We start from the raw sequence: 20,767 nt of genomic DNA on the forward strand, positions 1-20,767 counted from the left end.
TGAGACTTTGTTGCTATCACAATGGAGCTTATAGTCTAATGGAGACGATTTTGTGTTAACAGAAATATCACATTCTTGTGTGGTAACTGCCATTACAGAGAGGTGAACAGAGTGGTATGGGAACATAGAGGACGGAGCAATCACTTGTGTATAATACACATTGTCTAGAGCCCAGTGGTTAAAGGTTCAGGCTTTGAAGACCTGCATTTAAATCCCATTTACAAGATGGAAAAGTTATTTAACACTTCTGCATCTCAGGGTTTTTTTAATCTGTAAAATGATGATAATATTTACCTCACAGTATTGATTGAGGCTTAAAATAAGCTAATGAACATAAATTACTTAGCAAAACTGCTCAGTGAATGATAGCTAGTTTCTGGTTCCTGAGAAGTCACATATGCATTTTTTTTCCCTGAGAGTTAGAAGGGTACAGCGTGTGCAAAGATTTGGAGGTAAGAGCATGTGTGCAGGCATTGAAATTCTGTATGGCTGAGGGTGAAGTATGGGGTTGAGGCATGAAATCTCTCTGTTATTCAATCATGCTATAGGTATTTGTTGTGAACCATCTACATGTCAGGCACATGGAGGATGCCGTAGAGAATAAAGCAGATTCTCTCTTCTCAGACATCCAGGGCATTGTCAGGTGAGGAAGAAAGAGGAGGACATTCTAAGAGGAGGGAATACAATGTGTTAAGACATGGAGACATAACATGGCCTGGTGTGTTTGTGGAATGGTGAGAGGCTTAGTATGCAGGAGTTGGGGATGGAGTAGAAAGTGAGGCTTGTATGCTAGACTGGATCATACTATGCTAGACCAAGGAGTTTGGGTTTTATCCTGTAGACACTGGGGAGTCAAAAGAGTGGTTTGCTTTTGTTTTGTAAAGATCATTTTGAAAGCAGTTTTGAAGCTGAACTGATCTGGAGTGGGGAGAGAATGGTGGCAGGACAAGTTGGCAGGTGTTGTAGTAAGTAGTCCAAGCTGATATTATGAGTCTGCACCTAGATTGTGGCAGTGCAGGAGAAAGACTGGGTTTGACAGAATGATATTTATAAGGTAGAATCAATAGAATTGTATGCTGATTGATTAATTGTGCAGGGTTAGGGAGAAGAGGTAGTTAGGGAAAAGCAAAAGCTTCTAGTTTGGGAAGCTGGCTTGTGATTGAGAATGAGATTATAATTTAGGAATCCAATAGATTATAGGGGATTTGGGCAGTAGAGAAGATAAGTCTGATTTTAGATCAGTAGAGCTTAAGGTGCCCTTGTAGCGTATAGGTAGAGATGCTTAAAAGTAATTTGGAAATAGAGGTCTCAAGCTTAAGCAGGAGTTTGGGGCTAGTATTAAAAATTTGGGGATCTATCACTGTATAGATGATAGTTGAAGCTGTGTAAGTAGATTAACTTTTTCCTTTGTGGTGTGAGAAGAGAGACTAGAACATAATCCTGGGGAACCCCAAAGAGTAAGGGTTGGAAAGAAGAGGAGATTCTGACAGGGAAAGGTAAGAAAGATAGGAGGATGAGGAGACAGTAGTGTCCCAGAGGCCAAGAAGAGGAACTTTTGAGAAGTAAGAGCAATTAATAGCCTTAGGCTATGTGAATACAGGACAGTGAATCCAGCAACGAGGAAACTTTCCTTTATAATTTCCTAGAATCATAGCAGAAACCAGACTGCAGTGAACTGAATGAATGGAAAAGGAGAAAGTACAGACTGGATATAGATTAATTCTTCCAGAAATCTGGCTTTGAAGAGAAGGAGGGAGAAAGTATGGGAGTTTGTAATGAGATAGGGTGGATATAAGTGTTTTCAGTTTGTTTTAGAGTGGAGAAAGTTAAGTTTCCCTGTAGGTAGACAAGAAAATGTTGAAAATACAGCAGAAAAGGGATAATTGACAGAGCCAGAGTCTAGAGAGACAATCTTCCTTATAGATTCTTCTGATGAAGAATATATATAAGTTAACTTAGGATGCTCAGAGTGTGGAACAAAACCAGAGAAGAGACGAGATGGAGAGAGACACAAGAGAACAAAAGCTTGGACTCCTGTTCATTACTTCATTTTATATTCTAGAGAATACTTATCATAGAGTACAATCAGTCTCTCTGGGTCCCATCTACCCTGTTACTTTGTCCTAGAAGATTTTGTTCACTCCATGGCTGAAAAAGCTACTAGAAAATGCAATTCAGCTCAGTTACTATTAAAATGAACCATCTCTTTGATAGCTTTTTTTCCCTCCAGCTTTATTGAGATATTATTGCTGTATAACATTGTGTGAGTTTAACATGTACAGCATATTGATTTGATACACTTGTATGTTGCAAAATGATTGCCACCATAGCAATAGCTATCATTTCCATCATGTCACATAATTACCATTTCTTTTTTTGTGGTGAGAGTATTTAAGATCTACTCACTTAGTAAATTTCAAGTATATAATACGGTATCGTTAACTATAATCACGATGCTGTACATTACATCCCCAGAACTTATTCATCTTGTAACTGGAAGTTTGTACCCTTTGACCAACATCTCTCCACTTCCCCCACTCCTCAGCCCCTGGAAACCACCACTCTGCTCTCTGTTTCTGTGAGTTCAGCTTTTTTAGATTCCACACATAAGTGATATCCTACAGTATTTGTCTTTCTCTGTCTGGCTTATTTCACTTAGCATAATGCCCTCAAGTTTCATCCATGTTATTGCAAGTGGCAGGATTTCCTTCTTTTTCATGACTAAATAACATTCCATTGTATACATATCCCACATCTTCTTTATCCATTCATCCATTGATGGACACTTAGGTTGTTTCCATATCTTGGCTATTGTAAATACTGCAATGAACATGGGAGTGCAGCTCTCTCTTTGATATCCTGTTTTCATTTCCTTTGGCTATATACCCAGAAGTAGGATTGCTGGATCATATAGAAGTTCTATTTTTAGTTTTTTGAGGAACCTCCACACTGTCTTCCATAGCGGCTGCACCAATTTTCTCCAGATCCTCATCAACAGTTGTTATCTCCTGTCTTTTTTATGATAGCCATTCTAACAGGTGTGAGGTGATATCTCATTGTTTTAATTTGCATTTCCCTGATGATTAGTGATGTTGAGCACCTTTTCATGTACGTGTTTGCCGTTTGTATGTTTTCATTTCCTCTGCCTATTTTTAAAATCAGATTGTTTGGTATTTTACTATTGAGTTGTATAAGTTCTTTAGATATTAACCCCTCATCAGATATATGATTTGCAAATATTTTCCCCCATTCAGTAGGTTGCCTTTTCATTTTGTTGATTGTTTCTTTGGCTATGCAGAAGCTATTTAGGTTGATATAATCCCACTTACTCATTTTTGCTTTTGTCGTTTGTGCTTTTGATGTCATATCCAAAAAATCATTGCCAAGACAAATGTCAAGGAGCTTTTTCCCTATGTTTTCTTCTAGGAGTTCTGTGGTTTCAGGTCTTATGTTTAAGTCTTTAATCAATTTCAAGTTAATTTTTTTGACTGGTCTAAGACAGGAGTTCAGTTTCATTCTTTTGCATCTGGATATCCAGTTTTCCCAGCATTTATTGAAGAGATTGTTCTTTCCCCATTGAGTATTTTTGGCTCCTTTGTCAAATATTAGTTGACTATATGCGAGGGTTTATTTCTGGACTCTCAATTCTGTTCCATTGGTCTATTATGTCTATTTTTATTTCAAAACTATACTGTTTTGATGACTATAGCTTTGTAGTATAGTTTGAAATCAGAAGGTGTGATGCCTCCAGCTTAGTTCTTCTTTCTCAGGATTACTTTGGCTATTTAGGGCCTCTTGTGGTTCCATACTCCTTTTAGGATTTTTTTTCTATTTCTGTGAAAAAATACCTTTGGAATTTTGATAGGAATTGCATTGATTCTATAAGATGGCTTTGGGTAGTATGGACTTTTAACAATATTAATTCTTCTGATCCTTGAATATGGGATATCTTTCCATTTGTGTCTTCTTCAATTTCTTTCATCAAAGTCTTGTAGTTTATAGTGTAGAAATCTTTCACCTCCTTGGTTAAATTTCTTTTTAAATCTTTTATTGTTTTTGATGCTATTGTGAATGGGATTGTTTTATTTATTTCTTTTCAGATGTTTCATTGTTAGAGTATAGAAACACAACTGATTTATGTATGTTGATTTTTGTATCCTGCAACTTTACTGAATTTATTAGCTCTATCAGTTTTTTTATGGAATCTTTAGGATTTTCTATATATAAGATCACATCATCTGCAAACAGAGACAATTTTACTTCTTCCTTCTTGATTTGGATGCATTTTATTTCTTTTTCTTGCTTGAGTGCTCTGGCTAGGAATTCCAGTATTATGTTGAATAAGAGTAGTGAGAGTGGACACCATTTTCTTGTTCCTGATCTTAGAGGGAAAGCTTTCAACCTTTCACCATTGAGTATGTTGTTAGCTGTGGGCTTGTCATATGTGGCTTTTATTATATTGAGGTATGTTCCTTCTATACCCAATTTGTTGAGCGTTTTTATCATGAAAGTCTGTTGTATTTTGTCAAATGCTTTTTCTGCAACTATTGAGACGATCATATGATTTTTATCTTTCATTCTATCAGTGTGGTGTATCACATTGATTTACGTATGTTGAACCATCCTTGCATCCCAGGGATAAATCCCACTTGATCATGGTGTATGATCCTTTTAATGTACTGTTGAATTTGATTTGATAATATTTTTTTGAGAATTTTTGCATCTGTATTCATCAGGGATATTGGCTTATAGTTTTCTTTTCTTGATAGTGTCTTTATCTGACCTTGGTATTAGGGTACTCTTGGCCTCATAAAATGAGTTTAGGAGTGTTCTCTCCTCCAATTTTTTGGAAGAGTTTCAGGAGGATTGCCATTAATTCTTCTGTAAATGTGTGGTATAATTCACCAGTGAAACTATTTGTGCTTCTCTTTTTTGGGAGGTTTTTATTACTCATTCAATCTCCTTGTTATTGGTTTTTTCATATTTTCTATTTCTTCATGATTCAGTCTTGTAAGTTGTGTGTTTCTAGGAATTTATCCATTTCTTCTAGGTTGTCTAGTTTGTTGGCATATAATTGTTCATAGTCGTCTGCCATGATCCTTTGTATTTCTGTGGTATCATACTGTGGTTTCCTTTCATTTCTGATTTTATTTATTTGAGTCCTCTCTCCTTTTTTCTGAGTTAGCATAGCTAAAGGTTTTTAAATTTTATTGTAAAAACCCCAACTCTTAATTTTATTATTTTTTTCTATTGTTTTCTGGTCTCTATTTATTTCTGCTCTGATGTTTGTTATTTCCTTCCTTCCACTAAATTTCAGCTTAGTTTGTTCTTCTTTTTCTAGGTCCCTGAGGTGTGAAGTTAGGTGGTTTATTTGAGATCTTTCTTTTCTTTTTTTTTTTTTTTTTTTTTTTTTTATAATTTTTATTTATTGATTGATTTTTCCCCCAAAGGCCGAGTAGATAGTTGTATGTCATAGCTGCACATCCTTCTAGTTGCTGCATGTGGGATGCGGCCTCAGCATGGCCGGAGAAGTGGTGCGTCGGTGCACGCCCGGGATCTGAACCCGGGCCGCCAGCAGCAGAGCTGGTGCACTCAACCACTAAGCCACGGGGCCGGCCCCTCTTTTTTCTTAATGTAGGTATTTATCACTATAAACTTCTCTCTTAGAAGTTCTTTTGCAGCATCCCATAAGTTTTGATATGTTATGTTTTCATTTTCATTTGTTTCAAGATATTTCTTTTTTTTTTTTAATTTTTATTTTTCCCCCAAAGCCCCAGTAGATAGTTGTATGTCATAGCTGCACATCCTTCTAGTTGCTGTATGTGGGACGCGGCCTCAGCATGGCCAGAGAAGCGGTGCATCGGTGCTCGCCCAGGATCTGAACCCAGGCCGCCAGCAGCGGAGCGCGTGCACTCAACCACTAAGCCACAGGGCTGGCCCTGTTTCAAGATATTTCTTGATCACTTTTATTTCTTCTCTGACCCATTGGTTGTTCAGCAGTGTGTTGTTTAATTTCCACATATTTGTAAATTTTCCCGCTTTCCTCCTGTTATTGATTTCTTGTTTCATACCATTGTGGTTGGAGAAGGTACTTGGTATGATTTCAATCTTGAATTTGCTAAGACTTGTTTTGTGACCTGTCATATGATCTATCCTGAAGAATGTTCCACATGCACTTGAGAAGAATGTGTATTCTGCTAATTTTGGATGGAATGTTCTGTATGTCTCTTAGGTGTATCTGGTCTAAAGTATGCTTCAAGCCCAGCATTTCCTTGTTGATTTTCTGTCTGGATGATCTATCCATTGTTGATAGTGGGATATTGAACTCACCTGCTATTATTGTATTGTTGTCTGTTTCTCCTTTCAGATCTGTTTGTATTTAATATATTTAGGTGCTTTGATGTTGGGTTCATATATATTTATGATTGTTATATCTTCTTGATATACTGACCCCCTTATCTTTATGTAACGACCATCTTTGTCTCTTGTTACTGGTTTTGGCTTAAAGTCTATTTTCTGATATAAGTATAGCTTCCCTTTCTTGTTTTTGGTTTCCATTTGCATGGTATATCTTCTTCCATCCCTTCACTATAAGCCTATGTGTGTTCTTAAAGCTGAAGTGAGTCTCTTGTAGGTAGCTGTAGTTGAGACTTGTTTTTTTTAATCCATCCAATCACTGTATCTTTTGATTGGAGAATTCAATCCATTTATATTTAGAGTAATTAGTAATAGGTAAGGACTTACTAATGCCACCTTATTAATTGTTTTCTGGCTGTTTTGTATTTCCCTTGTTTTTTTCTTCTTCTCTTTCTGCCTTCCTTTGTGAATTGATGATTTTCCATAGTAGTAGTCTTTGATTTCCTTCTCTTTATCTTTTATGAATCTACTATAGATTTTTGCTTCATGGTTACTATGGGGCTTACATAAAACGTCATATATATATATATATATATATCAGCCTATTTTACGCTGAGCAATGTCTCACATACAAACACTTTGATTGCATACAAAACCTCTATCCTTTTACTTCCTCCCTTTTAGGTTTATGTCACTATTTACATCTTTTTATGTTGTGTATCCATTAACAAATTGTTGGAGCTATAGCTCTTTTTAATACTTTTTGTCCTTTAACCTTTATACTAGAATTTAGTAGGTAACACATCACCATATTATAGTATTAGGGTATTCTGAATCTGTCTATATGCTTACTCTTACCAGCATGTTATATATTTTCATATGTTTTCATGTTACTAATTAGCATCCTTTTGTTTTAGCTTGAAGAACTCCTTTAGCATTTCTTATAAGGCACATTTAGTGGTGATGCATTCCCTCAATTTTTATTTATTAAGGAAAATCTTTATCTTGCTCTCATTTCTGAAGGATAATTTTGCTGTGGAAAGTATTCTTGGTTGGAAGTTTTTTTCTTTCTTCACTGTAAAAATAGCATCTCATTTTCTCCTGACCTGTAAGGCCTCTGCTGAGAAATCCTCTGATAGCCTTATGGGGAGTTAATTCTCTTGTATGAGAGATTTTTTTCTCTTGCTGCTTTTAAAATTCTCTCTTTTCTTGATTTTAGACAGTTTTATTCTTACGTTTCTTGGAGAAGATCATTTTGGATTGAAATTTTGGTATGACCAATTAACTTCATGAAGTTGGATGTCCAAATCTCTCCCCAGGTTTGGGGAGTTCTCAACCATTATTTCTTAAAATAAGCTTTCTACCCTTTTCTCCCTCTCTTCTCCTAGTGGGACTCCATGATGCGTACATTATTTCTCTTGATGCTGTCCTGTAAGTCCTGTAGGCTTTCTTTATTTCTTTTCATACTTTTTTCTTTTTGATCCTTTGATTGGATAATTTGAATTGTTCTATCTTCTACCTCACTGATTCTTTCTTCTGCTTGTTCAAGCCTGCCATTGAATTTTCAGTTCAGTCATTGTATTCTTCAACTCCAAAATTTCTCTTTGGTTCTTTTTTGTTTTTTATCTCTTTGTTGCATTTCTCATTTTGTTCTTGTGTTGTTTTCTGATATCATTAAATTGTTTATCCATGTTCTCTTGTAGCTCTCTGAACATCTTTAGAACAATTATTTTGAATTGTTAGTTGGGCACTTCCTGGATCTCCATTTCTTTGAGGACAGTTACTGGAGGTTTACTGTATTCCTTTGGTGAAATCATGCTGCCCTGATTCTTCATGATCCTTGTAGCCTTGTGTAGGTGCCTGCCCATTTGAAGAAGCAGTCACCTCTTCCAGACTTTATGGACTGTCTTTGATAAGGGAAGCCTTTCACCTGGGGGTGGGGGCTCACTTGAGCATGCTGTGACACTGGGTCTAGTGGTGTAGGGCACCAGGTGCAGGGGCATGCGATAGCACTAGGTTCAGGCGGGTGTTATGTCTTTTCAGCTCAGGCCACTGGATTCCACAGCACTGACAACTCTGTGGTCCTTGATGATCACTGCAGGGGGTCCACAGTGGCTGCAAGGGCTGTTGGGGTCTTGAGCAGCACTTCCTGTTACCATGGCTAGGGACCAGGACATGTAGCAGTGGTGGCCAGATTCACTGGTTGCACACGTTTAGCTACAGCGGTTAGCTACAGGTCCCTTTGTAGTAGCAAGGGCTGGATGCAGACACACTTGTAGTGGTGGGGGCCAAAGCATGTAACAAAGGTTGGGGCCAACTATGGGCTCACTGGCAGCTGCAGGGGCCCTGGCTGTTGGCCTGCTCTCCCATGGCTGCATAGTCTCCCCCTGGGTGTGCACACTGCAGTGGAAGCCAGTGACAGATGTCAAGCCAGCAGTATGCAAGTGCACAGCTGGAGGGGCTAGCCACAAGCATGCACATGGCAGTGGGGGTCATCTGTGAGGGTCTAGGCTGGTATCTTGCACTCATGTAGCCACAGAGGCCTGGACTGGCTGCCAGTGAGGTTCCCAGGCTCCAATGGGGGAGGGACTCGGGTAGCTGGTGTCAGTGAATGTGAATACCTGTGGGGCAAAAGATGGTGAAATCTGTGGGGCGTCTACAGTGGCTGTGTTGGCCATTAGTTTCTTCCCCTGTGGCGAAATCTGCTGTGTTTATCTACAGAGCAGATCACTGTGAACTGCAATTGCTTCCACTGCATGACTACATTGGTAGCCCCTGTTCTTCTTCCTTGTTCCTAGCCATCTGTATATGGCTCAGCTTTGCTAGTCTGGGTGAAGTGAAACTGAAGTGGAACCTTCATATGGTGCCCAAAAGGCTGGGGAAGCTGGTCACTCACCCCAGTCTTCCTTTCCTGGCGAGGGGAACTCTTTCTAGCTGGGAAGTTCCCTCTTGATGCTGAGCAATGGTGGCTTGGGGGATGGGATGATGCAGGCAAAATGAAGCTGTCTTCTTTCTCTTCTTTTATGGTTATTCTCAGGTTTTTTGTTCCACTGTGTTGCTAAAGTTTCTTAGGTGGACTCCAGAGCGCTCCCAGAGCTGTTTTCGTTCATGGATAGCTGTCTAATTATTGATCTTTGTGGGAGGATGGAGGCTGGGATCTCCTACGTTGCCATTTTGGTGACGTCCTTGATAAATTTTATTGTTTGGATTTTTCCTATTATAGTAGTTATCATATTTATTTCAGAAATTTTAGAAAATACAGATAAATAAACAAAAAAGAAAAGAAAACTACTAACCCTACTTCCCAGAGATAATCAATATTAACATTTTGGTGTATGTTCTAGTCTTTTTTTCTATGTGTAATGGCTGTGCATATAGCCAACCCCCACCTAACTACTTCCACAAGACTTCCTTCTGTCAGATTCCAAATGATCTCATTAATGTTTCTACGATACTTATTTGATAAGCCACACAGTACATTGATTATGTTAATATTATTTTCTCTGGGAATCACCAGGGAGTCTCATATTTTCATTTTCCATACATCCTAGATTTGAAAGCATATCAGTAACCCTCTGTCTCAGGGATTCTAATTTTTTCTTTCTTGCTACTGGACGTTAAGTGTCTTGTAATGCTCACTGGGAATTGATTAATGAATAGCTATTGTCAGGTAAAATAATTAGTGCTATAATGAGTACATTGGAAGCTAAGAACTTGGAAAAAGAATTACTCATTGAAATTTTAATAAGAATTGTCATCTAAGAGATGAGATTAGCCATCTGTAGAAGTGGTTTACAAGTGTGTTACTAATGGAAACATGGGAAACAATCAGATTAATCAAGGTACAACTTTAGAACTGGAAGCTAACTAAAGAAAGTATTTCTGTAAACATTTTTATAGAGTTTTAAGATTACTACAGTTTCTACATGTCTTTTAGTTTTTTTTTTTATTGATGTTTTAATGGTTTCTAACATTGTGAAATTTTTGGATTGTACATTTTTGTTTGTCCATCACCATATATATGACTCCCTTCACCCCTTGTGCCCACCTCCCCCCCCACTGCCCCTGGTAACCACAGTCCAGTTTTCTCTGTCCATGTGTTGGTTTATATTCCACATATGAGTGAGATCATACGGTGTTTGTCTTTCTCTTTCTGGCTTATTTCACTTAACATAATACGCTCCAAGCCCATCCATGTTGTTGCAAATGGGACGATTTTGTCTTTTTTATGGCTGAGTAGTATTCCATTGTATATATATACCACATTTTCCTAATCCAATCGTCAGTTGAGGGACACTTAGGTTGCTTCCACTTCTTGACTATGGTGAATAATGCTGCAATGAACATAGGGGTGCATAAGCCTCTTTGGATTGTTGATTTCAGGTGCGTTGGATAGATTCCCAGTAGTGGGATGGCTGGATCATAGGGCATCTCTATTTTTAATTCTTTGAGGAATCTCCATACCGTTTTCCATAGAGGCTGCACCAATTTGCATTCCCACCAGCTGTGTATGAGGGTTCCTGTTTCTCCACATCCTCTCCAACATTTATTGTTTTTTGTCTTGGTGATTATAGCCATTCTAACGGGCGTGAGGTGGTATCTTAGTGTTGTTTTGATTTGCATTTCCCTGATGATTAGTGACGTTGAGCATCTTTTCATGTGCCTATTGGCCATCTGTATATCTTCCTTGGAGAAGTGTCTCTTCATTTCCTCTGCCCATTTTTTGATCAGGTTGTTTGTTTTTTTGTTGTTCTGTTGTGTGAGTTCTTTATATATTATGGAGATCAACCCCTTGTCAGATGTATGTTTTGCAAATATTCTCTCCCAGCTGGTTGGTTGTCTGTTCATCTTGATTCTGGTTTCATTTGTCTTATAAAAGCTCTTTAATCTGATAAAGTCCCACTTGTTCATTTTTTTCTTTAGTTTCCCTAGTCTGGGTAGGCATGTCATCTGAAAAGATTCCTTTAAAACCAATGTCAAATAGTGTGTTGCCAATATTTTCTTCTATGAGTTTTATAGTTTCAGGTCTCACCTTCAGGTCTTTGATCCATTTTGAGTTAATATTTGTGAATGGTGATAGCACACGGTCCACTTTCATTCTTTTGCATGTGGCTGTCCAGTTTTCCCAACACCATTTATTGAAGAGACTTTCCTTTCTCCATTGCGTGTTCTTAGCACCTTTGTCGAAAATTAGCTGTCCGTATATGTGTGGTTTTATTTCTGGGCTTTCAATTCTGTTCCATTGATCTGTGTGTCTGTTTTTGTACCAGTACCGTGCTGTTTTGATTGCTATTGCTTTGTAGTATGTTTTGAAGTCAGGGATTGTGATGCCTCCTGCTTTGTTCTTTTTTCTTAGGATTTCTTTAGCTATTCGGGGTCTTTTGTTGCCCCATATAAATTTTAGTATTCTTTTTTCTATTTCTGTGAAGAATGTCGTTGGGATTCTGATTGGGATTGCATTGAATCTGTAGATTGCTTTAGGTAATATAGACATTTTAACTATGTTTATTCTTCCAATCCACGTGCATGGGATATCTTTCCATTTCTTTATGTCATCATGGATTTCTTTCAATAATGTATTGTAGTTCTCATTGTATAGGTCCTTCACCTCCTTGGTAAGATTTATTCCTAGGTATTTTATTCTTTTTGATGCAATTGTAAATGGTATTATCTTTTTGAGCTCTCTTTCTGTTAGTTCATTATTAGCATACAGAAATGCAACTGATTTTTGTAGATTGATTTTGTACCCTGCAACATTGCTGTAGCTGTTGATTGTTTCTATTAGTTTTCCAACAGATTCTTTAGGGTTTTCTATATATACAATCATGTCATCTGCAAATAGTGAGAGTTTCACTTCTTCGTTACCTATTTGGATTCCTTTTATTCCTTTTTCTTGCCTAATTGCTCTGGCCAAAACCTCCAGTACTATGTTGAACAGGAGTGGTGAGAGTGGGCAGCCCTGCCTCGTTCCTGTTCTCAGAGGAATGGCTTTCAGTCTTTCCCCGTTGAGTATGATGTTGGCTGTGGGTTTGTCATATATGGCCTTTATTATGTTGAGGTACTTTCCTTCTATTCCCATTTTATTGAGAGTTTTTAATCATAAATGGATGTTGTATCTTGTCAAATGCCTTCTCTGCGTCTATTGAGATGATCATGTGGTTTTTATTCTTTGTTTTGTTGATGTGATGTATCACGTTGATTGATTTGTGGATGTTGAACCATCCCTGCGTCCCTGGTATAAATCCCACTTGATCATGGTGTATGATCTTTTTAATGTATTGTTGTATTCGGTTTGCCAATATTTTGTTGAGGATTTTTGCATCAATGTTCATCAGCGATATTGGCCTGTAATTTTCTTTCTTTGTATTGTCTTGTCTGGCTTTGGTATCAGGGTGATGTTGGCCTCATAGAATGATTTAGGAAGTGTTCCATCTTCCTCTATTTTTTGGAATAGTTTGAGAAGGATGGGTATTAAATCTTCTTTGAATGTTTGGTAAAATTCACTGGAGAAGCCATCTGATCCTGGACATTTATTTTTTGGGAGGTTTTTGATTACTATTTCAATCTCTTTACTTGTTATTGGTCTATTCAGATTCTCCATTTCTTCTTGGTTCAATTTTGGGAGGTTGTATAAGTCTAAGAATTTATCCATTTCTTCTAGATTGTCCAATTTGTTGGCATATAATTTCTCATAGTATTCTCTTATAATCCTCTGTATTTTCGTGGTATCCATTGTAATTTCTCCTCTTTCATTTCTAATTTTATTTCCTTGACCCTTTTCTCTTTTTTTCTTAGTAAGCCTGGCTATGGGTTTCTCGATTTTGTTTATCTTCTCAAAGAACCAACTCTTTGTTTCATTAATCCTTTCTACTGTTTTTTTGGTCTCAATTTCATTTATTTCTGCTCTGATTTTTATTATTTCTCTCCTTCTGCTGGCTTTGGGCTTTGTTTGTTCTTCTTTTTCTAGTTCTGTTAGGTGTAATTTAAGGTTGCCTATTAGGGCTTTTTCTTGTTTGTTAAGGTGGGCTTGTATCGCTATGAGTTTCCCTCTCAGGACCGCTTTTGCTGCATCCCATATGGTTTGATATGGCATATTATCATTTTCGTTTGTTTCCAGATAGTTTTTGATTTCTCCTTTAATTTCATCAATGATCCATTGGTTGTTATCTTTTAGTTTTTTACAACAGAAAGTGTGTAGAAATATTTCCATGTTCCTATATACAGATGTCTCATTTTTTCTTTTTTTTATTGTGGTAAAATGTACATAGCCTAAAATTGACTGTTTTAACCGTTTTTCAGTGTACAGTTCAGTGGCATTAATTACATTCACATTGTTATACAACCATTAGCACTATCCATCTCCAGAACTTTTTCATCATCCCAAACTGAGACTCTGTACCCATTAAACAATAACTCCCCATTCCTCCCTTGGGCCCTGGAAACCACTATTCTACTTTCTGTCTCTATATATTTGACAACTCCAGGTACCTCATATAAGTGGAGTCATGCAATATTTGTCCTTTTGTATCTGGCTTATTTTACTTTGCATTATATCTTCAAGGTTCCTCCATTTTATGGCGTGTATCAGAATTTCCTTTCTTTTTAAGGCTGAATAATATTCCATTGTATGTTTATACCACATTTTGTTTATCCATTCATTTGTTGATGGTCATTTGTGTTGTTTCCATCTTTTGGCTATCGTCAATAGTGCTGCCATGAACATGGTGTACAAATATCTGTTTAAGTTGCTGTTTTCAATTCTTTTAGGTATATGCTTAGAAGTGGGATTTCTGGATAATATGGTAATTATATGTTTAACTTTTTGTGGAACTGCCATACTGTACCATTTTACATTCCCACCAGCAATGCATGTGTTCCAATTTCTCAACGTCCTTGCTAACACTTATTATCTTTTGTTTTTTTAAAATAATAGCCATCCTAATATCCTAATGGGTGTGAAGTGGTATCTCATTGTGGTTTTGATTTGTATTTCCCTAATGATTTGTGATGTTGAGCATCTTTTGATGTGCTTGTTGTATATCTTCTTTGGAGAAGACTTGCCTCTTTTTAAATTGGATTGTTTTTGTTGTTGATCTCCTTCACTTTGTGTGTGTGTGTGTGTGTGTGTGTGTGTGTGTGTGTGAGGAAGATTAGCCCTGAGCTAACATCTGTTGCCAATCCTCCTCTTTTTTACTGAGGAAGATTGGCCCTGGGCTAACATCCATGCCCATCTTCCTCTACATTATATGGGACGCCGCCACAGCATGGCTTGACAAGTGGTGCGTCAGTCTGTGCCTGGGATCCAAACTGGAGAACCCTGGGCCGCCGAAGTGGAGCACGCGAACTTACCGCTATGCCACTGGGCCAGCCCCTGATCTCCTTCACTTTTGAAGAATAAATTTGCTGGATACAGAATTCTAGGTTGGTGGGTTTTTTCTTTCAATACTTTAAATATTTCACTGCACTCTCTTCTTGCTTACATGATTTCTGAAGAGAAGTTTGATGTAATTCTTATCCTTGTTTTTTAACCCTGAATTCTTTAAGGATCTTGTCTTTGTCTTTGCTTTTCTGTAATTTGAATATGATATGCCTAGGTATAGATTTTTTTATATTTATCCTGGATTGCTGTTCTCTGAGCTTTCTGGATCTGTGGTTTGTTATCTGTCATTAATTTTGGAAAATTCTCAGCCATTGTAAGTTCAAATATTTCCTCTGTTCTTTTGTCTCTTTCTTCTCTTTCTGGTATTCCCCTTATGCATGTATTACACCTTTTGTAATTGTCCCACAATTATTGGATATTATGTTCCATCTTTTGCATTCTTTTTTCTCTGTTTATTCCAGTTTTGGAAGTTTCTATTTATATATCATCAAAATCACTGATTCTTTCCTCATTTATGTCCCATCTACTGATGAGCCCATAAAAGACATTCTTCATTTCTGTTGTAGTGTTTTTTATTTTTAGCATTTCCTTTTGATTCTTTCTTAGAATTTCCATCTCTCTGCTTACATTACCCATCTGTTCTTGTATGTTTTCCAGTTTTTCCAATGGAGCCCTTATCATGTAGTTATTTTAAATTTCTATTCTGATAATTCCAAAAGCTCTGCCATATCAGAGTCTGGTTCTGATGTTTTCTCTGTCTCTTTATGCTGTGTTTTTTGCCATTGAGTATGCCTTGTAACGTCTTGTTGAAAGCTGAACGTGATGTACTAGATAAAAGGAACTCAGGTAAATTGGCATTTAGTGTGAGATTTTATTTTTATCTGTCTAGGAGTTCGGCTAGGTTTACTGTTTACTGTAGCTGTGTCAGAGGTAAAATTTCCTCTAGTGCCCTTTTTTTGTGTCCCCTACTGTTTTTGGATTTGCCATAGAGAGTTATTCTTAAAGGTCTGAGAGATGCAGTTCTTTCCGTTGTAATTCCCTGTTATTATACAGGAGCCTCATTGATGTGGTAGTATGGTGTCAGAGGAGGGGAAGGATTCTATATTCCTATGATTAGGTCTCAGTCTTTTAGTGAGCCTGTGTTCCTGGGCTGTGATCTTTACAAGTGCTTTTCATTCCACCTTATCGCCCACAACTTGGGTGAGATAGGAAGTCTAGAGGGGGCTGGAGTTGGGTATTTCCATTCCTCCAGATTGGCTAGACTGTAGTAAAACCCAAGGTGGTAGGCTCTGGTAAAATCAATTACCTTTAGTGCAGGTTTTTGTTAAGGAGAACAGAATACCTTGGGTTATTTCAAAATGGTTATTCCCGCCCCCTCCCCATCAAAATCATGAGGGAATTTTTCTCCAATATTCACATCGAGAACCTAGTGGGGCTCATGTAGGTAAAACTCATGAAAGTGTGGGGCCTCCCTAGGACTGGGGCCCCCCTCTGGATTTTTTAGTTCTCATGGTTGTCCACACAGAGCTTCCAGTAATTGGTCAATTACAGTTTAGTTGTCCTATCCTAATACTACCTCCAGTGGGGGACTTCTGCTCTCGAAAGCTGTGATTTGCTGTATTCACCTGTCTCTCCCCACTTTTGGGGGCGTACTTTGCCCTGTGGCCTCAGTTCTCTGAAGAACTTGAGAATAGTTGTTGATTTTCAGTTCAGCTTTTTTCCTGTGAGGATAGGAGTAATGACTTCTGAGCTGTTTACGTGTTGGACCTGACATTTTTTTTCAAACATAAGTTCGTTCATGTTTTTTCTTTGTGTTCATCATTTTTTTTTTTTTTTTACTGTAGGGAAGATTAGGATGGCATCTGAGGTTCTTTCCAATACTAAGATTGTTTTTACATGATAAAAGATTTCAATCAGCAGTTAGTCTTACAGGGTTACACTTTTGCTAAATGCATTCCTATATCTTAACTGGTTAGATCTACTGTACTAGTAAACCATAAGGACTGTATTTAGCGTGAAAGGAAGAATGGGCATATAGAGGGTTAGCTCCAAGTCTGTCACTTCAGGGACCTGCAGCCTTTTCCCAGTTCTCTCTGCCTGACCAGTCAGCATTCCTACAGGAAGTGAGGCTATCATCAGGGCTGACCTTAAGCCAGAGTGTTTAAATGTTTTCTGTGTGAGATTTGTATGATGGTAGTCAATCTAGTTCTCTGTCTCTCCTGTCACCTGCATCTTTGTCCCCCACCACCACTAACACCCTTTTACAACTACTGTGCCTTATCTAGAAGTGAAATATCAATCCAGAGAGCTCCAGACTCCAACACAGAAATGAAACTTCAGTAGAGCAATGTCCATTCTGTTGCCTCATGTCCAGGGCTCTTTTTGCTGATCCCAGAGGCAGGATGAGGCCATAATTCTTGGGTTTACTCACCCCAGATAGTCAGAAACCAGATAGACAGGGAAGATGGAGAGGAAGGCTTGGTCCACAGAGACTGAAACGGCTAGGGAGAATGGTCAGTTTAGTGCCAGCTGAGGGCAGCTTGGCCTCACCTTAAACCTTTCTAGTCTGTTCTCTTCCTATCCCTGAAACCTTCATGACTCTGGCCTTTGTGTTCTTTTCCAGGTGACCAGGGTGATGTCTAAAAGAAGACACGAAGCTGTAATAACATACAAAGCAGACTTGCCTTTAGGGAACGTTCTCCTTGGCTCTAAATTCCAGACTTCAATCTTTTCATTCAGCTTACATTTTATGAGTACTTATGCCAGGTATTTTGTGAGACTTTGAGATAAGAAGTTGGGTAAGATTTAGTCCCTGTCCAGGAAGATTTCATAATTTAGTGGGGAACACAAAAATGTGAACAAATAATTACCATATTATAAAGTGTAAGTACTAGAATAGAGGGGGGCCATCAGAAAGTTCTCTCTAATTGGAATGGTACATTTATGATGACAAAGTTGGAAAGGTAGGGTGGGATCAGATCATGACTCATGAAGTTTGGGCTTTATCCTTGTAGACCAATGTTCTCCAACTTGATTTACTCATATTCTACCTTCTTCATTTTAATTTCTTAAATTTAGGCAATAATATCTTTGAAATCATGAGTTTAATATATTTTATTATGAATATTAAAACAAGACTATATTAATTTTTGTACCAACAGTGGTATACTATAACTGTTTAGATAGATAATTCTGAGAGCATCGTATGAGAGAGATTGGGTGATGGAGTAAAACGGGATTATTTTAAAGGCTATTGAAATACTGAGAGATGATGAAGTCTTGAACTAAAAAAAAAGGCTTTATTGGCAGGGGTGGTAAAGAGGGAAAGGGATATAAAAGAGATTTAGGAACTAGGATAGACAGGACTTAGAATTAATTAGAGGAAGGTAGGGTAGGGATATTTATGAACTAAAATCTGGATTTGGTAACTAATTAAGTGGAAGAGTGGAAGATTACAGAAAAGGAAGGATCTAGAATTACTTGCAGGTCTCTTGTCTTTTGAGTGAATGATGGTACCAATTCACCAAAACAGAGAAGAACAAAAGTAGGTTTGAGGGGAAAAATTTCCCTCAAAAATTTATTTAATTGCAGTTTTCTTTTAAATTATAAATACAGTATGTTCTCACTGTAACAAGTGAAATAATCCAAAAATACAAGAAGATAAAGTTAATAATCTCTCCCCTTACCCCCCTCCCCTTCCATTGTAACGTTGAGGGGACCAATTTGTGTAGCCTTTCACACCTTCTTCATGAGTGTGTATGTTTATACATATGTATGTGTGTATAGGTGTCTATGTGTGTATGATTTTGATGATTAGTTTTTATTAAAATGAGGAGATATATATATATATAGTCCTACAACTTGATTTTCTCATTTAATAGTACTTCAGTGGATGTAACCCTAGGTCAATATATATCAATCTAACCCATGCTTTTTTTGATTAATGTTTGCCTGGTTTATCTTTTTACGTCCTTTTACTTTCAACCTACCTAGGTCATTGTGTTTCAAGTGAGTTTCTTGTAGACAGCATATACTCAGATCATGTTTTTTTAAATCTACTCTGCCAATCTCTGTACTTTAATTTGGTGTATTTGGACCATTTTCATTTGAGGTAATTGTATTAATTTCCTAGGACTGCTGTAACAAAATAACGTGAGCTGGGTAGCTTAAAACAATGGAAAATTAATCTCTCACGGTTGTGAAGGCTGGAAGTCTGAAATCAAGGTGTCCGCAGGGCCATGCTTCCTCTGAAGCCTCCAGAGGAGGATCCTTTTTGCCTCTTCCAACTTGTGGTTGCCTCATTCGTTGGCTTGTGGCAGCATAACTCCAATCTCTGCCTCTGTCTTCACATGGCCCTCTTCTCTCTGTGTCAGTGTTCATGTGTCATGTGAAGACATAGTGTTCTCCTTTCTCTGTGTGTCTGTGTCCATATTTCCCTCATCTTATAAGGACACCAGTCAGATTGTATTAGGGTCCACCCTAATGACCTCATCTTAACTTGATTACATCTTCAAACATGCTTGCCATAGACTGAATGTTTGTGTTCCCCCCAAATTCATATGTTAAAGCCTAATTTCTAAGGTGATGATGTTAGGAGGGTGGGGCCTTTGGGAGGTGATTAAGTCATGAGGGGGGAGCCCTCATGAATGGGATTAGTGACCTTTTAAAAGAGACCCCAGAGAGCTCCCTTGCCCTTTCTGCCGTGTGAGGGTACAAGAAGTCAGCAGTCCGAAACCCGGAAGAGGGCTCTCAACAGAACTCAACCATGCTGGCACCCTGATCTCAGACTTTCACCCTCAGAACTATGAGAAATAAATTTCTGTTGTTTATGAGCAACCCATTCTATAGTACTTTGTTATAGCAGCCCAAACTGACTAAGACAACCCTATTTCCAAATAAAGTCACATTCACAGGTACGGTGGGTTAGGACTTCAATATATCTTTTTGGGGGACGTAATTCAACCTATGATAGTAATTATTGATATGTTAAGGCTTGAGTCTGCCATTTTATTATTTGTTTTCTGTTGGTTTCCTCTGTTTCTTGTTCTTCTCTTTCTCTATTCTTGCCTTCCTGTGGTTACTTAAATATTTTTTAGGATTCTATCTTGATTTATTTATAGTATTTTTGAGCACACTGCTTTATATAGTTTTCTTAGTTGTTGCTCTAGGTATTATAATATAAATGTGTAACTAATTACAGTTTACTGGTATCGGTGTTTTACCACTTCAGGTGAAGTGTGGAGACCTTACTTCCATTTAGATCCCTTTACCTTCTGCAGTTTAAAAAAATATAATTGTCCTAAGTATTTCCTCTACATATATTGAGCCACCACATCAGACGGTGTTATAATTTTTGCTTTAACCATAAAATATGATTTAAGAAACTCATGAAGAGGATAGTATACTCCTATTTTTGTCCATTCTGATGTTCTTTCCATTCTGAAGTTCCAGGACTTCTTTTATCATTTCTTTCTGTTTAGAGAACTCCTTTTAGCCATTCTTTAAGGGCAAGTTTGCTAGCAACACATTCTATCAGTTTTCCTTTATCTGAAGGATAGTTTTGCCAGATACAGAATTTGTTGTCTACAGTTCTTTTTTTTTTTTACTAATCTTTATTTTTTAGAACAGTTTTAGATTTACAGGAAAATTGAGATGTAGAGAGAGTTCCCATATACTCGGCACCCAGTTTCCCCTGTTGTTAACATCTTACATTAGTATGGTATATTTGTTATAATTAATGAAGCAGTATTGATACCTTATTATTAAAGTCCATACTTTATTCAGATTTCTTTAGTTTTTACCTAATGTTCTTTATTTGTTCCAGGACCATCCAGAATACCACATTATATTTAGTCATCATGTCTCCTTAGGCTCCTCTTGGCTATGACAGTTTCTCAGACTTTTATTGCCTTTGATGACCTTGAGAGTTTTGAGGAGCACTGGTCAGCTATTTTGTAGAATATCCTTCTATTGGAATTTGTCTGATTCATGATTAAACTGGGGTTATGGGTTTGGGGGAGGAAGACCACA

The 20,767-nt window shown here is 37.6% G+C and overlaps 1 protein-coding gene across 2 annotated transcripts in view; it reads left to right on the forward strand.

Annotated features, from left to right (window-relative positions):
- SNX12 (sorting nexin 12) overlaps positions 1–19,832 on the forward strand; it is a 123,789-nt gene extending 103,957 nt beyond the window's left edge. Inside the window, exon 5 of one of the 2 annotated variants that reach the window (XM_087426558.1) lies at positions 17,361–19,832. In XM_087426558.1, coding sequence (XP_087282684.1) covers positions 17,361–17,522 — 162 coding nt within the window. In that variant the 3' untranslated portion in view covers positions 17,523–19,832. Of the gene's footprint in view, positions 1–14,124; positions 14,162–17,360 lie in introns of those variants that run through there. The other variant, XM_087426566.1, reaches the window with a different exon arrangement.
- The last annotated feature ends 935 nt before the right edge of the window (positions 19,833–20,767 follow it).

This window comes from Ceratotherium simum, chromosome X, assembly GCF_057802395.1.
Source record: "Ceratotherium simum simum isolate JZ-2026a chromosome X, ASM5780239v1, whole genome shotgun sequence".
Taxonomy (NCBI): Eukaryota; Metazoa; Chordata; class Mammalia; order Perissodactyla; family Rhinocerotidae; genus Ceratotherium; species Ceratotherium simum.